The sequence below is a fragment of the Pterocles gutturalis genome, unplaced genomic scaffold (genome assembly GCF_000699245.1).
Source record: "Pterocles gutturalis isolate BGI_N339 unplaced genomic scaffold, ASM69924v1 scaffold14585, whole genome shotgun sequence".
NCBI lineage: Eukaryota > Metazoa > Chordata > Aves > Pterocliformes > Pteroclidae > Pterocles > Pterocles gutturalis.
This window is the reverse complement of record NW_010146071.1, coordinates 3418-26453: the sequence shown is the minus strand read 5'-3', so window position 1 is coordinate 26453 and position 23036 is coordinate 3418. Positions and strand designations below refer to the sequence as shown.

At 39.8% G+C, this 23036-nt stretch overlaps 1 protein-coding gene across 1 annotated transcript; it reads right to left on the bottom strand.

Annotated features, from left to right (window-relative positions):
• Positions 1 to 61: 61 nt before the first annotated feature.
• Positions 62 to 20036, bottom strand: MED15 (mediator complex subunit 15; the record flags this gene model as incomplete). Its single annotated transcript, XM_010085602.1, has 14 exons — positions 19956 to 20036; positions 18673 to 18724; positions 18190 to 18219; positions 17195 to 17413; positions 16370 to 16629; positions 15154 to 15540; positions 13902 to 13979; positions 8872 to 8991; positions 2815 to 2957; positions 2368 to 2495; positions 1348 to 1482; positions 889 to 952; positions 654 to 720; positions 62 to 222 (listed from the first exon to the last, which is right to left on the bottom strand). Coding segments are annotated over exons 1-14 (1922 nt in total), but the record flags the coding sequence as incomplete, so codon positions are not given.
• Positions 20037 to 23036: the final 3000 nt, after the last annotated feature.

Sequence of the window (23036 nt, the reverse complement as noted above, 5' to 3'; positions counted from 1 at the left end):
AAATATTTTTCCCCTTAAATAATGAACATTTTAAGACAGACAGTGGGTCAATGATACTTACGTGATCGGTGGTCCGTGAATTGCAGTCATAGCTGGCATAAATGTACGGTACAGGGAATGGTTGAAGACTGGTGAACGGATGTTGGCCAAAACAGCATCCAACAGTGGCTGACACAAGTACTGCTGTTTGGTGGGGGGCACTGGGGGAGGTGGTGGAGTAGGCTAAAACACAAGAGAAGCCCTTTTTCTTTTAATCATCACCAAAAAATAAATCTTTACTATTGATTCTGCAAAATTTTATAGTGGTAAGCTTGCAGTGCATGAAATGCAAGGGATTCTCAAAACTGCATAAAAAGAGGCGGTCTGCAGCTTTCATTTAGAGTCTGTCCTGAAATCAGCTGCAAAAGTTCATAGAAATAATTACTCAAGTCTTTCCACAAAGCACAAGAATTTGAAAGTTCAGTTAAAAGATGTATACAAGCGACTTACATGAAGTAACTGCTTGCCCATTTTTTCCTGTTTTCTTATTTTGTTCAATCTTACTTGAAGTCTTAACAGCATGAGCAACAAGAAATGCAAAAAGCTATCTTGCCAAATCATAAGACCTTTTGGAATTAATTGCTTATCTCTCGATAGCGCAAAGCATTACGTACCACAGCCATATCATTTTTCAGCTTCTCCAGAGCAATTTCACATTTCTGCAGTGTCTTCAGAGGGCACCTGCAGAAGAAGAGAAATTTCATCACCACAAAACAGTCACCTCAGCAGAAGGGTTTCTGCTAACTGAGCCACACAGACAGCTTCAGTGCCAACATGGCTGGATGCTAAACAACAAATTTCTGGAAGAGCTGGGGAATCTGATCTCCAGCCAAAAGGAAAAAGAGTTACCGTTTTGACGGGTCAGTCAGGATATCCAAGAGACTCTTCATTTTACTCAGGTCCTTCTTCCTATCTGAAATAATATCACAGACACAAACACTGACTACAAGAATCGCTTCCATACTTGCAGACAGAAATAGAGTATACTGTCAGAAGTGAAAACATGAGCCAACACTGGAGAAAACAGTGAGGATCAAAGATCTTCCATCTAATCATAAGCTCATCCATTGCGTAAGCTCTGTGTATCTTAAACACATTAGAAGTAAAGGAAAAGTTATGAGAATTTAAGGATGAGGATTTTACCCACTCTTCTCAGTATTACAGTCATAGGCAAGAAAGTGCAACGAACTTTCACTGTCATTTTAAATCCTTGGAATAGAAACCACCACAAAAGGCAAAGTACTGCTTCTTTCATCAGAAGAGAGAGCTTACAGAGAGAAATGCATGACTAAATATGGGGAACCTCACCTTCATTTTTATCTATTTTATTGATCATCCTCCGGAGTGGCTCAATGTATTTTGATAGCTGTTTGAGTTTCTCCAGATACTGTTGCTCCTCTGACTGGCTAGAACTAGCTGGACTCATGACAGAATTTGGATTTCCTGGCAAAAAGCAAAGACTGCATGTCACAAGGATAATAAAAGATACTGTAGAACAGCATTATCACATTTCAGAAACTAGATTTGAAGTGTGGCACTCTCAAAGTCAGCTCATGTCAAATATCCAAATCCACAATTGGACGCCCTCCACAGTTTAAGTGCTTGTCCAACCCTCCAGTCTCTGTGTTTCTGTGGGCAGAACAGCAATTCCCATTTAATATCATCTTTTTGTGAAAAGGTCCAAAGTTTCATATACCCATTTTTTAGGTCCTCATTTTGCCTTCACTCTGGTGCATTAAACACTAAATCAACACAGAGAATTTGCTGCAGTTTTCCTTAAGTTGGTGCCTTCCAAACTGCAGAGCACATAACACTGGTATGAGAAGGAGCCAGTATGTTACTTTCATTCACAGTATCAGAAACTGCTTATTACGTCTGAGAGAGAGAGAAGAGCACAAGTGTCAGAGTACACCTAGGAAGGTGTTTTGGACCAAAGCAGCCTGCCACCTGTGATTAGGTGGTTACATACTTTACAATTGCATGCTGTTGCTAAGGGTTCCTTCCTGCACGGAACCAAGGAATCACTATGCCTCTACAAACTTGCTCCATTAAATTAAATATCATACTTTTTTCAAAAGATTGGGGAAGTCAGAAAAACCCATTACATAGTTCAGTGATGAGAAAAGAGGTTTCAATTGATTTTGATTTGAGATATCCAAGGTTTTGGGTTGTGTGGTGCCTACATCATGTTCACTACTTGCAATGCTGGCTGCCTTGTAGAGCTCTTTAAAGTTTACATCGTGTTGAACAACAACAGGTTTCCTGGGAACTATTACAGTTACCAAAACATACCCCAACTCACTGCAGTATAGTTCTCAGATCATTTACCTGGAGTGTTTAAAGGACCTGGGGATGGGACACTAAAGTTCTGAGGTGTTCGTGCAGCTGCTGGGCTCTGGGATGGTTGTGGAGATGGACTGGGGAGAAAGCTGCTGGGTGATGGAGCTGGGCCAGAACTGAAAAAAAGCATAAAATCAAACCTGCCAGAATCTGACAAGGAAGCATGATCAGCTTGTGAGCAGATAGGCTTTTAGTAGGCATTGCTACGGCACTGTAGCTCTGCCAGTAGACTTGGTGAGGATTTCATACATAGCTTTTCATTTAAAATGGGAGTTTTCAGACTGCACTCGGCACAATCCCACCTGTGCTCTCACCAAAGTTCATGTTAAAATTCATTCACCTCAGTGGAAACAGAGTAAGATATATTGCACACTTCTGAAAACCTCACCCTTATGGCATTGACAAAAGGTCCTCAAAAGTCGCAGTGCAGCTCACCTGACATTTGAATTTGGCTGAGAATTTGGCTGGCCTGGCTGGGGAGATGGCTGTGGCTGTGGTGGCGGAGGCATTGACTGGGGTGTTTGAGCTTGTTGGACGGGAGATGGGGATGACATCATGGTAATATTGTTCTGGCTGACCTGAAATGTGGAAAGAGATAAGATTAACAGCAACAAAAGGGAGCAGAGGATGGGAACCTAACTAGAAGGCTTTACCTAGGCAGAGAAGCATATCCTCAGGCCTACAAGGAATGAAAGCGTTAGTTTCCTCTTCTCCCCCATACCGACAGTCCTACCTGTATAACTCTTGAGGCTCTCAGGGAAGCACTTCATAACTTTCCTAGAAATAACCATTAAAACTGCACATAATTTGAGTAACTGTATAATAATTGTTTTTCATTTCCCAAACCATCATGTTGCAATTAAAATGTCAGAAAGTGCCATCTAAAAACCTGTAATTTATTAGAACTGGAGTAAAGAAGAGCAGGAAGAAAAGACAGTTCTCACTTTAGAATTAACAGCCATTAAAACCCCTCCTTATTTGACATTTTAATGACAGTCTTCAAATGTCTGTCAGACTTGACTGTAGCTTCCCCAGGGTTTTTCTTTAGGAAGAAGGAAGAAAAAAAAATTAAGCCAAACCACCAACATCTTGTTTAAATATTAAGTTTTGAAAATCTGGGTGGAGACAGAAACACTCCAAACTCCATGTCAGGGTAGGAAAAAAAAAAAAAAAGAAAAAAAAAAAGAAAAAAAAAAAAGTGGCTTTCTGACCTTTGGAGAAGAATGAGGTGAGCCTAAAGGACACAAAGATGAATAGGAACATTTCCAGAACAGCACCAAATTCTGGGTTACAACTAAGTTTTTTCTGTAGACTCTACAGTGACAGAGCCAGATGATGCTCAAATTAGAGCAACTTCTCACATTTGTTCTAATGGACACTTTTCCCCTTTATCACTTAAAACCAAAAAACCAAACCTGTATCATGGTCAGGAGCATAGTAATGCAGATGTTAAGTGATCAAGTTTAAGGCACATGCAGAGTTTTTACGACCTGAGGCTATAAGTAAGTACATACAAAGATAAACTGAATTAGCTGCAGAGGCTACAGGTTGTGACTCAGTAACCCATGCATGCATTCTTTAAGTCATTGATTTGCACCTTTATGAATTAACAGCTCAGTTTCCCTCAGTCTGAACCATTTTTAAGCAAAAGGTCCCAACAAATCCAGAAGTCCCAGACACTTCATGGGCACTCCAGTTTGGTGTTGTCCTTCACTTGCTCGTTAAATATCCATCTAAATAAACCAATTGTTTCCAGAGGACATGATATTTAGCACATTAAACAGCATCACATGGTCTAATTTTGCATGTACGCACTGAATATGACAGGAAATGCTTTGCTTGGAATAACGCATCACAGCTATGCAAGAGGTTGCACTCCACTAAAAAATAAAATGGACCCAAACAATCCCCAGCTAGGTGCAAATGTAAAACTACTAAACTCAAAGACATTAGCTTATTACCATTAAAGCATAGTTTAAAATCAAATGCAGTCTGACATTCCACAATTTTTTTTTTCCATCTTCAATAACCCCATTACCACAGCAGCCTCTCCTAAAAAGATAAAACCTAGAACAAGTGAGGCTGAAATGCTGTTTTTAATCAGGTATTATATCTTTCTTTTCTCCATAATCAAGAAATACTGAGACTGTGCTTACTGTTTTTCACAGGAGGTGGATTCTTTAATGGCATGTGTCTCCCCAACAGCTGGAAAACCATTTCTGAGATTGAAAAGTACAGTCTGCCTCCTACAGGAGCCAAGCATCCCACCACTGTTTGGAAGGAAGCTAGGATGAACACTGCAAAAAGCACTCCCTGTTTTTTCTTACAATTCTATTTAATATTCTGTCAAACAGCAAGTGATGTAGAACTTACCCATATGGATGCTGCACGCATTTTTCATTAAGTCAAATTAAGACCACTTTTGAGTGGTTCATCACTTCCTGAAAATCAGGCCCCTTTTAAATATCTCAAGTTGGTTACATAAAATTAATTCTAAGAGATTAAGTCCTTATATTTTTGGGAAGGAAGGAGAAAGATTTCATTAGGTTTTTTGCCAGATTTAAGCTTCTGTATCTGTATATTCAACACCAAGTTCCCTTCACATTAATTTACAAATGCTGCAGAAAAGCAAAGAAAAGGTCATGCAGCATCTACTGTGCATATAAGTATAGAACAAATCAGATCTTTTCGCGTTACCCCTTCTCATTTAAGTACATGCACAGGCAAACAGCTTTCCTTCTTGCAACAGGTTTGCCCTCTGTCAGCTTCATTTCAGAATACTGAAGGCTAATGTCTAATATTAAGCAAAATTGTGACATTTTCAAAAACACACTCAGAAGTATGCAATTCTGAACTCACTGCCTTACTTCTCTTCGAAAGCAGTTAATTTGCTACATAATAATTTCAGATGTCTTTCTATAGAACAGATCTAAAGACGCTTTCAGCTTTAGATTTCTGCACTGTTTGCAGGATATGGATTAAGATTATAAGAATCTAATGAAATTTCAGCTTCTAGGGAATGCTCTTTCCAACTGAGTCTCACTAAAAAGGTGGCTTAAAAAACAAAACCCAAAAAATACACAGTAAACCCAAAAGACAAAAAACCCTCCCTCTGGAGCTTTAACTCCAATGAGCTCATTTAGCTCCTCATTTAACTCCCCAGTTAAGCCATGACCATTTCATCTTCAACATATATAAGGAAATGCAACTACCTATTTTTTCACTGCAGGATGAGAGTTTCTGCACCTACAAGCATATTCATGGACAGCTATCACAGCCCACTGAACGTGAATTTACTTTGCGACTCTACAGTGACCTGATCACGACACTAAGCCCTAATTTTTTGAAGTCGTGCCCAGAAGATATTTAGGCTTGCATGAACAAAATTCTGCATTTAATATCCACTAAATCAAAGCTGCTCTTAGTGTTTAGAGCACACCATGCTGGAAGATAAACTTAGCTGTGAGGCCTACCTCCAGCTTGCTGAGCTTCAGGCAAGGAACAGCACTCCGTACATAAGGCTAGTGAGAGTTTTTCAGAAGGTCCCAGCAGCAAGAGAGTACAATATGCAGAAGCTAAGAGCAAGGAAAAGGGACTGCAACAAGGAAGTGACGGGTAATAGTGAGGAACAGTAGAAACACTTTTAGCCTAAAGGGAAACTCTAGAAAGCATTTACACTACTGTACTGACAGATTCAATGCTAAGCCAGTAAGCACAGCCTTGCCTACTCTGTTGCAAACTGGGTTTAAAGTTCACCATTATGCTGCTTTATGTGACAAAATGGAAACTCAGAAGAGCTTCAAATAAGTCCAGATACAGGTTTCTATATTCCCACTCAGGCCAGTATCCCTTATTTTATTTTCAAATTAACTCGATTTTACTTTTTTTTCTTCCTATATTTTCAGTTTGCTGAAGATTTCTGTGCCAACAATAAATTGGAAGCTCATACCATTGGAGACTACAATAAATTTCTAGACAGAACTTGAAGGTTTTGACACTAGTAATCTAGGAGAATGACTGGTATCAGCACATTAGTTATCCAGTTGCTAAAGCAACAGCTAAGTATTAATCTTTTAAAATTTCAAGCTCCGCAGGTTTCTTGAGCCAATCCAAATACGGTGTAAGAAACTTCTCTTAGCTAGTCAAAAAGTGCCACTAACACTGATTGTAGTTCATGTTTGATAACAATTCAGGCACATACAAACTTTGGCTAAGAAAAAAAGTCAGTTCTAACTGTGGTAATTCAAAAGACCAGGTTGTGGAATGCAATGCCATATCAGTAAACATATTATTTTGATTGAAAAAGACCATAATAACAAAAAACCCTAAACAAACAAACAAAACCACTGCAGAATCAACTAAGCTTTGTGATAAAAATGCACAGACTGACATTTGTGTCATATAGGGTAAAAATAAATAGCCATGCAGTATTGATATCACATCTGGTATTTCCATTGAGAGAGATTCTTCAGCGCAATGCCAAGATTCTTTCCTAAAGAGAAAAGACAATCTGAACCACCTATCTGTAGTCTAAAAGACTTTTGATACCGTAGTCAAGGAGATGACAGGCTCTTAAATAATTAATAACCAGATATATGCTACAGCCCTTCACTCTTATTGTGAACAGCTGCAATGGCTCTGATGACAAGGAAGTTATAACATATCCAACAGTGTTATTAAAGCATCTTAGGAAATTAAGAGGCATAAACGATAACATTTCTAATTTCTAATCCACCTAGAACCTGAACAAAATCTTTTGGCAGACTAGTACATGGCATGTCAGACTGGCTTTAAAAACATGCTTCCCACCACCATTAAACCATGACTCAGTCGTCCGAACACCTGCTTAGAAGCCATTTTCACTCCAATCATTGTTCATAAAGAAATTTCCTTCTTCTGCCTTCTCTAGTTGTTCAGTCTTCTACATCATTTTCACAATCCTTGGCATGCTACTTAGAGCACTCTTTGATGATCATTCACTTGGTGTCAGAAATAACCACAGACATGACAGCACTAAAAGATCAGCCTACGACACTGAATGCTTAAACTAGAGGTCTTTTGTTATGACTCAAATATTAAATATAAGTCAATCTAATACTTAAATACCTATTGGAAGGCCTCATTGTCAAACCAAACATTGTGAATACTTCATAGAGAAGATGATTGTCCCAGTATATCTAAACTGCCACAGTGAATAAAGCTCAAAGTAAATTCTCCTTTGACTCAACAGCTATACCTGGGTTTTATTTCAGTTAACACATAAACAATGATCTGGACTGAAATGACCATCCATCTTAAACCAGAAACAACAATAGATCTGTTTACCAGTGTCAGTCTGATCACTGTATCTACCTTAGCAAACGTATGAGAAGAAAAGGCTGTGCCTACTAAACTTGATGCAGCAGCACTAGGAAGCAGAGTTTCAGACATCCCACAGCCCCACGACAAGCTTGCAAAGGAAACAAAAATGCAAAGAGTGAAGAAACTTTCACTAAACCTATGAACAAAATGCAGTGGTATTAAGAACTAAAACTGTGTCTGGTATTAAACTTGAAAATTAGCATCTAGAAGAACAAGACACGAGGTTCATGAATAACAGACAGAAAACACAGCTGAACGCTATTCCACCATCATAATACAATACGTATTTAAACCAACTCCCATCACGTAAGGCTCAGCAAACTTCTGCAGAGCAGAGCAGTGCCTCGTTTTGTGAATTACTGGTAAGAACTCAGTCCCATTTCATTCTAGTTCTCTTTTTCCCTCAAAATGACACATTTTGCTTGCAAAATATGACTTAGAGGTTTTTAGCAGATCTGGACCTGCACCAGGCAGATGCAGTACTCTGACCTCATGCATCTTCCACCAACAGCTGGGTAAGTGCCATCAGCCTGCCTACACAGGTTCTTCTCTGATGCAGGGACAAGTGGAATCCTTCTAGAAGCTTCTCCTAGACAACCATGAGAGAACAGCTTCATAGCTCCTTTCTTCTTGGTTCCCGATAACATGCCAAGAAGCTACTCAAACTGAAATGAGCCAAGTTTACTAATAATGAGAGAAGCACCCATACAGAGCATGAACACTTGGTAAGTAAGGTCCCAGACACAATTTGGCCAGTACTCTGCAGTATTGACTTGCAACACTCATAAATGCACACTTGTGGAGTACGGACAAAGACTATACAGAAACCACAAAGTTATAATTTGCGACTTGAATCAATTATGAATAAGGAAACATTTTAAATGTTACAATAAAGATCTACGCCACCTTAAAAATGCTTTATTTGATATCCCAAGCTCTCATAAAACCTATTATTTAAAATGAAAAAGGATCCACAAAAAACCTAAACAGCCCAATACCCTGAGTAACACCAGCAACTTAGCTGTTGGATGAAAAAGTGAACTTCCCCTTGCTTGAAAGGAAGTGCTATACAATCATGTAGTGAATGCTTTGCACAATTCCTGACACAATGTGCTTTGACCCAGTAAATACCTGTGGCATTTGCTGTCCGCCCAAAGGAATGGAGCTTGGCGGTGTAGCAGACACAGCGGTGGTAGGCGGGAACCGTGGTCTTATTTGCATCCCACCTCGGGCCATAGGTGCGGTGATCATCTTTGAGGACAGAGGGACAACAGACAAAAGTAATCGCAAAACAAGAAATGCAGTGCACTGGCAGGATGAGAAGCACATGCAACCTCCAGGAATTAGGGGGAGGGGAAGCATGAAGGGACGGTTAGTGAGCTTTTTCTCTAAAGGTTAACCTAACATGCTAGACTTATAAATGAAACTCCTTTTTATAACCCTTCTATCCATTTTTAGAAAGCATCTATTGAATTCTAGGTATCTTGAGAGAGTTGATATGTAGATTCAGAATCACCGGTCAAGGGCTGACTATGCTATCCTTTGCACAAAGGGCTTTTCCTAAATTTTGCCTGACATCTTGAATTTCTAGAATTCTTGGAAATAAGTACTCTAAGATTGTTGTCAAAAATGCTTCATATAAGAAGCTATATAGTGTCATAGGGTTCCCCTGCTGTGGACTCAAAGGATTTAGCAGTATTTGCATATGCCATCCTTGATTATAAAAGAATTTGGCAGACAGTTAAACAGCAACTGTCAGTAGGAACACTCCATAGTGCATAAAATTTCAGACCAACCTAACCTATGACAGCATAACAATGCCAAAGACAACAAGAATGACTTTTGGGTTTGAAAAAGTTATCTTCTTCCTTTTATAACCCACAGAATAAATCAAATATATCCTTGTAATTTCCATCATTTTGACAAATACCCATTTGTCTATTACTAAGCTGTGCTAAAATATTCTCTTATGAGTCCTAAATCTGCCTCAAGCTTATTCATGCACTATTTGATTCTCCAGATGAAGACTGAGTGCACCCTAAAGTACTATCATTTAGGACAAATGATGAAAGTTAGCATTAGAATGGATTTGTATTTTAAAATAGCACTAGGACTATTATGCTACTCTGCAGTCTCTAGAAGTGCCTTTCAGAACCATCAGTCTGCATGAGCCACACAGATTTGATCACATACATCTGTACAGCCCTCTGTTACTTAAAATTTGGTACTACACCATATATGCTGAGAATTTACAGCAAATACAGCATATTTTTGAGGTAGTACTTGGGCAGATTAATTTATCAATAAGAGCTTCCATTTGGTACTTCAAAGATTGACAGTAAAGTTATCTGGGCTACTTTTTTTTTTCCAGCATACATATTACCAAGGAACCTACACAGGCCCTAACTAACCTACGAGTTAATGAAGTCTCCTTTCAGTAAATGGTTTGGGGCATTCTTGTTTAGTGTTGCATGTAAATGGACTGAAGCAGCCAGCAACACATCTCTACAAAATCAGAGAATGCATGTGCTTACAATTGTTAAAAATAAATAAAATTAAATACAACATAACAAGACTGAAAAAGGAAAGCAATAACTGATAAAGAAAACAGTGTCAAAATCAGCACAGCTGTTAGTTCACAACATCAGAGCAATGCAGTCCCTTTCCATCCAGGAGAAGGGATGGTCAGAGACAGGATTTCAAAGGGAAACAAATGAGAGCACTTCAGACATCACACACACATGCACTTGTACACACACTGCATGCAACAGCCACCACAAGCAAACACAACAACCCAGCACTGGCAAAAAGCACAGGTGGATGCTACAAAGTGCAGTGAAGAGCTACAGTATCAACATGAGAGCTGGTGAAGCAACACAACCCTAATTAAAAAAAAAAAATGGGGGGCGGGGGGAGGATTGCTAGGGAAAAAAAAACAAACAACAACATATCCTTCCAGGCACAATCACCCCATCTTAGACCCTTGTGAATGCACGTGGATCTCTGGAGTGTGTGAAATCCCAGGGATGTTAAGGTGACACACATGTCCCATCTTGGTCCTGTTTCTCATGCCACACCACCAAAGTGTGAAGATTCACATTACCTCCTGGGAGGTCAAGGAAATTAGAAGCATAGTCACTGTTTAAGTGTCTGGCAAACCACTGAACACCAGCATCAAACTCCAATTCAAAGGCTTTCAGCACGTTTGTTGGTCAAATACGTATGCACTTGCACACAATTTTGGTTTTGATTTTTTTGCATTTTTTGGTTTTTTTTGAAATGTGTGCTTTGGAGAGTGAGGGTATATATAAAATGACACCAATTCCACTCTCTTAACAACAGTAACCTATTTTTTCCCATTCTCCACCTGATTTATATTTATGAAACCTGTGACCTTTTGACAAAGGAGTAAGAAAAGGGGGTTCCAAAGACTGCATCTGTTTTATGCAAAGCAATATATCCATGAACTAAAACCAGAAGAAAACCAAAAGTGTTCAAGTACTTTAGAAAAATATTCAAACTGAAGGCAAATCCTGCTCCACAAATTAAATTGATTTGTCTCAATTCACACAATCAAGAATTTTACCCCATAAAAGCAGAGAGCAAGCAGAGGAAGACACTCTACTATAAGATACAAACTCTATTTTCTGACAAAAATGAAGTGTAATACAAAAATTAGAATCCTGAACCTGTAATTTTCTTTCATCTAAAATCCAAAGATTCAGAATTCCATAAATATGCAGCTTCTGGTGAGCATATATAAGCACTGTGCCACTGTCACTCCACTAAAGCCAGCTCTGATTTTCAAAGACCAACAAGCCAATCTGCTTTCTGAGCACCTGAAGGAGTTGCACCAGAACAGTGATTTAAACTTTATTTATACTTAACTCCAGCTGATTACAGATTTTCTCTTGGTGCTGCAAGCACTTGTGTAGCACCCTGTGATCACTAGGACAGTACTTAGTTTATTTATCAGCTTCACCTGTGAGTTACACACTCACAAGGACTAGACACCCAAGCAGGGTAACATTGACCTGCACCGTGGTTTTACAACTTCAGAGCACTTCAAAACTCACATGGATCCATGTTTAAACCTGGGATTGCTTTTACTTTTACGTGTGAGGGATGAACAGAAACTTTACAGAAAAGGAAAAATGTAGCCCTATCAACGAAAATTCCCAGTTTGAAAGCCCCCGGAGTCTAAGTTTAAATGTAACAAGCAAAGACTAGGATAGAGTTTTTTCATAACAAAAGCTTTCCCGAACCAAATGAAAAAAAATCAAGCCTGATTTATTAAAAATGCTGGTGCTAGTGAAAAATGTACTAAATACAAAGCAAAATCTACTCTTAAAATAAACTTATAAATTAAAGAAAATACATATACACTCTCAACACCAAAGCTGCATTGTAATATTATACACAGCCACAATCTTAGATTTTATACAGAAAATATTTACACAAATACAAGAAACTCATTTAATTACTGGACTTCATAGCATTAAGTGAATTTTAGTAGACTCATACAGCAATGGCATGAACATAAATGGAGTAAAGCCTGAATGTTGAATTTCCTAAACTCAGTCCATGACAGATAATGAGCAATCCCCAAGTTTACCACCCATCTGAATAAAGCTGCAATACAAAATCCACTGACAACCATCTTATCACCCGAAACTTTTTAAATGCACTGTGCTGTTAAGCCGCTGGCACATGAATTCAGTAAACAGGATGAGAATTGAACTGGCTCTACATAAGTCCAGTCCACCTCCTTAGAAGTTGAAAAGAGCACCATTAAGTTAGTAAAAAGAAAAAAAAAGTCAGTCTGCTCCTTCCAGTAAGCCTAAGTCCCTGCAGCTCCAACCTGGAAATTACTTAAGAAACAAACAGAAGTTTTAATTCACATTTTGACTGTAGAAAGAGAATTCTGCATTGCTGCCAGTACTGTAGCAACTGTACTTACCACTGCTCAGCTTTTACATCCTGCATTACGTTGACACAAGCAAAAGGACCAATACAGAAACAGAACTTGGCCACCAACAAGGATGTGGGCCACATGAGAGTTATGATGGTACAAGATGCTATTCCTGATACAAGTCTGGGAGATGTGTGTTGAAGAACCAGTTGTTATCACAGTCCATGTAAAAAGCTTCCCAACATCTTACTGAATACACAATATTACTTGTGTGTTGAAGGGAAAATGGTGCATGCAGACATGGAACATCTAGGTATACAACGAGAACTCTGCCACTAATCCTAGTTAACCTCATTACATCTGTCTGCCTCAGTCTCTTCATCTACAAAGTGGTGATAATTGTACTTACCCATGTCTGTAAAATGCCTCAATATGAAACACTACAGAGGTAAGCCACGAAAGACTATTTCATATTCTTGTGGAAAATGGGATGAGAGGTTCAGCTCAAGCCATTCCCAATTTTTTTCCCCTTGTCTCCTTCATACCAGACACACATCAAGGAACAATCACTGGGGCTACAAGTGTATTGCAGGATAAGAAAACTGTGTTAGACAATAAGCTCTCACCCAGCACTTTTTAAAAAATGTAACTCTGCACTTGTGACACATGCCATTTTTTCTTCACAGTTCACATCCAGAACAAGAGCAATCTATATCTACTGCCCATTTCACTCAGGAAAAGAATGAAAGAGGAAAGGAATGAAAGGGGAGCATAGAGAGATTTCATAGTCTATACTATTTTTTTACGTTCAATACATGGAGGTGGAAGGTAAATCAGATGTAAGTAAAGACAGCAGGCAAAGATTCACAGTACAGAAATCAGTTTACACAACAAAGCAGTCACCTAAGAAAGCTTAACAAAAGAAGAGGTGACACGCTCCAGGTACCAACAGTCAGACTTGCAGGTTGACCACAGTAGGCCATCTTACTGATGTGTGTTCTTGTGCCAGTACAGGCAACAATCTTACCTACTCGGGACAGAGAGCATGCACAGAGAGGTTGTCAGCAAAATCCTGCCTCTGACTCCAGGCAAAGGAGAAACTGCATAAAAGCCCATATCCCCTTTATAAAGGGGATGACTGATGTCAGACCCCTCATCAGAAAGCCACCAGAAACCCACCTCCATGCTCATCTCTAGCATGCACTTGCCACAGGCCTACAACTAGTGATAATGGCTCCTGGGCCCTTACCTGCCCTGAAGCTCCCATCTGAGCAGCCTGGGCCTGAGCTGCTTGCACTGCTGCTGCTGCCTGCTGCTGCTGGACCAGCTGAGCTCTTACCTTGAGTATGAAAAGGAAGAACAAAGTAAATGTATGTAACTGATTAGGGTATGACACTCCTGTTTCAACTAGATTGACTATACTCACAAAAAAGTGTGTGGAGACAAGATCAGCCTCACATATATACTCTTCCTAGAGTTTCTGAGCTTTCTTTATGAAAACAAGTTCCCACGTTTCTAACATTTAGAACAAGCTTCCCACAGACTGTGCACGCAATATTTGATTTCTTCTTGCAACTTCTTCCCTGTACTATCAGATCTTCCTGTGACAATATGAGATATCTCAGCTTTCCGGCAAACATAGCTAACCACATAGGTGTTGATTTCCCTCGAGCACAATATTAATGACCAGCACTTCAAATCTTTATACATTTGTTATGACTGTCAGTGTGACGTACATGACACCTAACTACTCTTAGCTTAGTTGGGAGGAGCACTAACTGGGTGCATCAACTCGTCCACATGGGGTCAATAATTTTGAGTGTGGCTGATGCTCCACTACTCCCCAGTAAGGCCCAAAGAAAAGCAGGTCTTGGGTTGATGTCTGAGCTTTTGCTCAACAGCACATATGGAGCCCAGAAAAAACTGACTGTAATGCAAGAGTTCAAAGAGTTACACCATTAAGAGGATGACCCAGCAAGAGGTTCAACAGAATAAAACTGTTGTCTTGTCCACACTCTCTTCAAGGCAGGAACTACTGGTATCTTAAACTTTGACAAAAACCTCTAAACATGGCAGCAGAAGCAAAGCCAGCATGCTAGAGAGCCAACACTGGCTCCAGTTCATGCACTAGGCGCTCCAAAGCACTTACTTGCTCATGTTCTAGAACAGCAAACATAATGGAGGTGACTTTTCTCTAACCAGAGTTTGTTTCTTTTTCTTTTTTTACTTGTCCACTCAAGAGTAAGACCAGAAATTACTTTAAAATATAGCTTCATAAATCATTTTGACTGATTTTCAGAAGTCACACTCTTAGACACAAAACTGTCCTCTACTGGCAGGCCCAGGCATAAACCTTTACAACCTCTGTATTCATAACATGCTAACTACAGATCTCTTAATAAGCTGTGTTTTTTCCTACTCATTATTATCAAAAGTCAATTTTTAAAAATTTCTCTAGAGGATCATAACGAACCAACAATCAGCTGGTCACTAGCCCTTACCTGCATTGCTTTTAATTGCTGTGGAGTAAGAGTAACAGGCATAACCTGACTAGGAATTTGTCCTGAGATTGCCTGTGGCTGAGACACCATGGGCTGGGGTTGAGGCTGGGATTGTGGTGGAAGCTGAGACTGTTGTGCCTGAGCAACCTGTTGTTGTTGTTGTTGCTGTTGTTGTTGTTGCTGCTGCTGCTGTTGCTGCTGCTGTATCTGTTGCATCTGCTGTTGCATTACTTGTTGAGGTGGCTGCTGCTGTATCTGTTGCTGTGGTATTTGTTGCTGCTGTTGCTGCTGCTGCTGCTGTTGTTGCTGTTGTGCCTGCATAGCCTGTGCTGCCTGCAGCTGCTGCATTTGGGCAAGTCGCTGTAGTTGCTGCTGCTGCTGTTGCTGCTGCATCTGAAAAGCAGGAAAAGCCAGGATGCTAAAGCTTCCAGCAATGCGACAGCAGCCTTGTTTTTATAGCATAAACCAAGAGCAAACAGAATCCTAGTACATCAGGCTGAGGCTTTAAGCCCAAAGGGAAAGCCCAACCTTTTTATCCACTTGCTCTTCATATATCTCAACTCTACATAGTGCATATCCCGTGGTTTCAATATTACAAGCTTGTCTCACTACTAGAACAGTTTTCAAAAACAAAGGTGAAGACCATCGGCTTCTCCAGTACAAACAGGCTCATAAGCACTTCTTCAAATGTAACCAGCCTGCATCAGCACCACTATTTACCATAAACTTGCACAAAAGCATGACAGCTGAAGTTTCTTCTTCTGCTTTTGTGTCTAAGCATTATATATATACATACACACACATACACACACATATATGACATGCTCAGCATACATTTTTTAGAATGGCAATGTGTAATTCACACAATGACAAAACAGACACTATTTTTCCAGTAATACAAGTGCTTTTAGTTCTTTCCCACATCCCTGTTCTTGTCAGAATGAAAGACTACCCTAATGATCATAAAGAGAGAGGGTTTTAATTCTCTGTTGCTGTGAGAGAAGAAAGAAACCCAACAACTGTTAAGCCTCTCCTCTGGGATGTAATATATTGTTGCCAATTAACTTGCAAATCTAAACTGAAGTCCTATCCCAAAGTGGAAACGTGTTAATAACACCCAGAGCTGATATTCAGCATTTCCATGCAAGCCAAGCCTCACTTGACCCCTAACTGAACACAGATCACCTCAATTGCCATTGTAATTGGTTGTCATCACCTGCTGTTGGTTTTGCTGCTGCTGCATCTGCAGTTTCAGCATGTGCTGTTGCTGCTGCTGGACGGCTTGCAACTGCTGTTGTTGCTGCTGCTGCTGGGCTGCTGCAGCTGCTGCTGCCTGCTGCTGCTGGACCTGAAACTGTTGTTGCATGGCTGACTGCTGGGCCTGGAATTGCTGCTGCTGCAAAGCCACCTGCTGCTGCTGGAATTGCTGCTGCTGCTGCTGTTGCTGCTGAGCTATCTGCTGAAGCTGAAGTTGGGCTGAAAAGAAGGTAGACTGTACTTAAAACATGACACCCAAACTGTGCAAGAGACAGTTACCCAATATAACTCATAATAATTGAAGATAATCCCTAAAGTACATTAATGTTTTTCACTAGCAGCATATACTTTCACTTCCTCAAATGGATGAGGTACCTGTACAGTAGAGTTAATGACACTTCCTACTATGAACCTCTAATTCTCATTGCCTATATTGAATCAGCAACCTAGGTAAAAACGTGCAGGAGGAAATGTACACAGAGGTCACCAGCAGGAAACACTGTACCCTTAGGAAACGTAGGTGAGCTGTACGAAAACAAAATTCTGATGTTGACATCTTGTAGGACAAAATAAGCACTTGCTCATACAATAGCTAGACTGTTCCTTGTCATACTAAGGAAGACATTTATCCCATTAGGTAACAGTATTTGAAATCAATTCTTCCTACAGTTCACTTGGCTGATATAGCCAGAAGTACAAAATCTCTTCAGCACCCTTTCCTTGGGGAAAAGAGTTATGTACTGAAAAGCTGATCTAACAATTTCAGTGGCTGAAGTAAACTTACTCGGCTGAGTAGCTGTAGAGACACCAGGTATACCGTGAGGAGCCATTCCCGAGGTTCCTGGAGGTGGCTGCTGCTGCCCTGGGAGACTCATCTGTTGTCCCATTGGACCAAGGCCACTCATCCCACTCATCGGTGCTCCTTGAGCTCGAGCAGCCATGCCCATTCCAGGTGCCCCTGCTGGGGGACCCCCAGTTAGATTCTGCAGGGCATTCATCGGATCTACAAAGAAAATAGTTATCAATATGTAGCCAGCCATGTAATTGCCTCCCCAAAATCCTCTGTTCTCCATCATCCACTCTGATCTGTCAGCTTCAGATCATGACTAGATCCAGCACCTTAAGAATCTAACATCCACTGCTCTGCCTGTGAGACCACAAGAGGCTTCTGGCACATCTTTGCCTCTTGTAAATAGAGTGGAGATCATTTAAAGTGCTTCAGATTTGCCAAGTTCCAAATACATTCTAAATACACTAGAGAAAAGGAATTTATTAGCCTCCTCTGAATTTACACACAAGTCAAAACAAGCTGTCAATAAAACTCCATGAGGATATACAGCTCATAACGTCAAAAACCAAGAAGAGAGTCCCACTGTGGATCCAACTAGCCTCTTCCTCCTGAGGTCAACAGGGAGAAGCAGTGCTACTACTTTACTATACAGTTCCCCCCGTAACATCACATTCATTATGCAGTGGTTAAATTCAGTGCCTTTCAAGGTAATTGTCATAATCTGAACCTTGGGCACACAGAAAAGTGAAGTCAAAGAGGGAATGGCAATCCAAGAGGGCAAAACACAACACTGGGTGAAGAACGCAACACCCCCTCTTTCTTAAGAATACTTATGAAACAATTTCCAGCTGTCTAGGCTGGATGTTAATCAGCTGCAAACACTGCATATTTAGCCTGCAGAGTACAATTCTTAGTACACTAGTGCCCTGATTTCTATTTAGAAATGGGGAGGAAGAAAACAGAAGAAAAAAAGAAATAGGAGCTCTTACCACTGACTGAGGCTTGAGATTTCTTATTGTCTGCAAAGGAAGAACAATTAATTGCATTTGTTAATCCTGTCATGCATAAATTTGGCCATTCAGATATACTCTCTACAAGAAATATATTCACATAATAATTTTTAAAAATAATAATTTTAAAAAATCAGTGTTTACTGTGGTTCTGACAAAACACATTAACCTAAGCCAATTTGTTAGCCAGGATGCTACACAATCAATGTAAAAAAAAAGCAAAAATACAGGAAAAAAACCAGGAAGGTGGAAAAAGTACTAAATTTAAACAATTTCTCAGACTTTTCAATTATAGATGGATGTGTAAAATAAGTAGTATTTAGAAATTAATCATGTCTATTAGAGGGAAACTTTTAAAGCAACTTGTGAAGAGTCACATGCAGAACCACACACACTTTTTTGGGAAGGATGGGACAAGCAATCCCATTACTGAAAGAAAAACAAAACAAAACAATTACTTACGAATATCTCGAAAATGGATAATAAGCCTGGCCACAAGAGAAAGATATTCCTCCTAAAGGTGAAAAAATTAGTATTTTAGCACAGGAAATAGAAACAGAGCAACCATGATTTTCTCTTCTTCAGTATTCTTCCTCAACATAACAGATTTTACTTTACAACGCCCATGGGCTTTTCAGAGCAGCTCACTTGCAAGGGACAGTCTGCTCATTAACTAAGTGAGAATATTTCTACTAACAGGCCATTGTGGTTGATGGTACAAGAAGGCCAAGAAATTACAAAAATTCACTGGAAAGAACCTCCGTGACAGTCACACTAATAGGATTCACAATATGTGAACATAATCATAAATCAATATATCAGTTTTCCATTTCTTATCCATTCTATTTCCTTCTTCTTAAGGACTGAACCTGCTTACTTGGTACACTGACTTACTTTAGTCCTTGAGCTGTCACGTTCATACTACAAGAACTTTTTTTTTTTACCTGAGTTAGTATTACACCTACAAGGAAGTTAACAACTTTGAAGACTAGTATATGACAGAAGCATATTTCAGATGTGAAAAGACAAATACTCTTTGCAGCATTTTATTAGTGTGCTTCATAATGTGTAAGAGAAACTGAGAAACTGCAGAGGGCTGAGATAACCTTCCTGCCCACGAAACTACCAACTCACCAGTGAAGATGCCATCAGCAGGCGTCAGTTTGTTACATCAGCATTAGAACTTGTCTTGGTGAAAATTTTCTATCTCAAATGTGGCTTGTTTGGAGACAGCAACAGTATCCAATTTTTCACAACACAGCTCCAGGAAAGAAGTTTACATTTTGGCAGAGTCTAGAACTGTACGTGATAACCAGACTTTCACAGAGACCACATCATTTCCCTCGGTCTTACTCTTGACACAGCCTTTTCTTTGATATCTTAGTCTCTCCTGACCACCAAACTGGTCACAAGGAATGGTGCTACATTGTAGATAAAGGAAATTCTATGCAATTCACTACACAGAAGTCTTCAGATAAAAATTAAATGTGGTCCTGTATATGCACTAAATGCTGCAGCACCAGCAAAGCTGTCTTAGATTGAAGTCCAGTTTGATGCATATATTGGGTGCGGAACACCTCACTTCCCCTCAGGTAAAAGAAGCACATATAAATCAAGAATTTGCATAACTATGTACTCTAAGCAGAGCCAGTTAACTAAGTACATCGGGTCTGCTATTTCTGCAGGTTGTTACAAACTTCTCTTGAGATCTCAGTGACTTCTGGAAACAAATACAGATGCTTTACCCTTGTTTTGGCCTTCATAAACACATGACTCTCCATATCTTTGCTGGATTTATTATGGGCAACACCAGCCTTCCTCATAGCATCATCTCTGAAAAAGGAGGACAAAACAAGGCTGGGTATTAATTGAGGAAATCAGAAAATACTTTCTGTAGTTAGGCAGGTCTATAAAACAGCTTTTTACCCCTCTCTCATTTATAGATTTAAAAAAAAAAAACACTCACCACCACCACAAACATTACTTAAAATTGACACTCTTTAAATATTCTTCAAAAAATGGGGGAAAAAAGCCAACTAACTTCTAAAATGCAACACAAATATTCTGTGCAGAAACTCAAGAACAACTGTTAAGCAAGTCATTATTTTACCACCTGATGTGTAATTTTGACAAAATACCAGGACCTGTTCATTTGAGGAAAGCTGAATGGCAGGATTAATGTAATCCAAGTTTGGCAAACAATGGGGCTTGAGGCTGCCTAGTGTCAGGAATTTCCAAAAGAATCCTCTAAACAAAAGGTGGAAGAACAACAACAAAAAACCACTGCCTAAAGGCATAGAGGTTTGACCAAGGAGTGAGAATAATGAGTAGGAGCATTTATCAGGGGCAGAGAAGAGCAGAGGTGCAGTGATGTCCGGGGTTGGGGACACGACAGCAATCAGCATGAAAGCAGCAGGCAAAACAGTAAGATGAAAAGGAGGCCCTGCTGATGGAAAGTTGAGAGGAAGAAAAATAACAGGTTTGGTAATAAAAAGCTTTAAATTCCCTTACTGTTCTTTCCCATTTACCAGCCAGAATCACAAGGAGTTGCTGTTCTTTCTCCATCACGCCTCTAGTAAATTGGATCTAGATTTGCCCTCTGGATGGAACACTGAACATGCAAGAGGAAAAAAAAAAAAAAACAACCCACAAACACAACAACAAAACAATCCACACAAAACCACACATTGCTAAGGACACGGGTGGAAAAGAAGAAGCATTCTCAGTAAACCAAAAAGTGGTAAGCAATTCCAATGTGAAACATGCAATAAGACAAAGATGTCCTAAAATGAGGAGTTCAGACAGGGGAACAGCTCTACTCAAATCCTCCAGGCATTCTCATTCCTGGAAACATTCCACTTCACTGCAAAACCTGTTCTGTTTCAAAGCAGCCTAGCAGCTACAGTCCAAATGCTACAAACAAGTTACCAGGAAATACTTTCACCTCGTAATTAACATCTCAGCAACTCACCTTCTCAGTAACTGATGTTGCACGAGCAACTACCTTACACTAAAGGTGCATTAGGGTAGTGATCCCTGAAAGTTTCAACCTGGGGGGGACAGACTCCTGTTTTCTTCCCCCGAATTTCTATCACCTCCTATGCAGCAGGAGAGGTTATTGCACGAATGATAAACTGGTTAACTCAGTAACACAGTCACAGAAGTGAGAACACCTGATGCTATAGCCTTAAAATGCAGAAGCTTAGAGTGCCACAACTCACACCTTTACCTTGGAAACTAGTAGCACACAGCTAACCTGCTGTCGCCTGCAAAGTAGAAGGCAGCAGAATACAGCTACCTGCTGTAAAGCTCTCTTCACGGTAACTTGTTCATGTGGTCTGGCAGACCCTAAGAAACTGTTGTTCATAAATGAAGGTTACTTAAAATGAAGCAAAATCCAAATATAACGCAGAATAACTACTCTTCCATGTGTGAACAAGCTTAAAAGTGAGCTGCTCATTAAGGAGCTTCTTCCTCTGCAGCAGAGCTATATCCAATTCTTTATTGACACTTCCCTTTCTAATGCTTTCGCTTTCAGAAAGGCTGCCTCTAAATCCACACTATGCTCTGAATCCTCCTTAACTTCTCAGTCCCACAGGACAATGACAGTGTATCTCATTTTGAAAGCACCAAGAACTGAGCACAGAAGATTATGCAGAGGCAAGTAAAGGAAGTATCACAGTGGCTGTGATACAGTGATTAATGTGGTATCAGGAACTTGAAAAAAATCCATAGAAAACTAATTATCTACTTTTATATGTATCTACCATTTCCTTTTGATGTTAGAGAACATGAAAGACAGTTTATAATGACTACATCTGCATTACCAACAATGCCACTCCAAACGCTCCACGTCATATCTGTTAGCATTCCAATAAATGTTTAGACTAAGAGGGAAAAAAAAACCACACAACTTGTTTTTTGTACACATATTCACCTGCAATCAACATAAAAATATTTATGTTAAAAGACTGGGAAAGTCACTAAAAAAGCCATTGCTTTAGCATAGAGTTAAGGATACCAAATAACATATCCTATCCTTGCCGAACACCGAAACTCAACAAAACTCTGAAAACTAGGCGGTTCCAGCCAATTCAGCCTGCATCCGCCTCATAAGCACTTACTAAAAGCATCATAAGACGCACTCTAAACTCTGCCTTTTTCATTTCATGCAGAACACTCAAAGTTGCAGTTTCACAAGATGAAGCACTCAACACCAACACCAGCTTCAGGATTTCCCCCTCCATTCCCAAGAAGCTTGTTTCCAGCCCAACAACGTGCAACCTCTAGCTCAGGCCAGCTGGTCTAGTTAAAAATCTTGCACAACACGTTCTTCTTCAAAACTATACCAGCTCTCCTATCCAGTTCATACCACGACTGCATGAATCAGTTGTTCCAAAGAAACAAAACAAGCAACGAGTTCCAGGGCCAACACCACATCAAGCCATGTAACATCAGCAAATGATTCACGAAACAGACTATTTGATCACTACGACACCCAGTTCAAAAAACCTTTCTTGCATAAAACAGTAATGGGGGGAGGGCAGGGGGAAGGGTGCTGGCAAGCCGTCAGCCACATCTATCCACATTACAAGGTTTAAAAAACTCCAAGTAAACACCAACAAATGCATTAAACTTTCATCACTTGATCTTGTGTACACGACACTGTTCCACACAACATTTGTTAGTTACAGATCGGACATAAATTTCACCAATAGCAGCCCTCACTGCAGGAATACCCAAATAACACAACAGACCAGAAGACTCAAAACAGGAATCACCCACATTAATTATTTGCATTTGCTTGACAGAACACCCTTGACAGA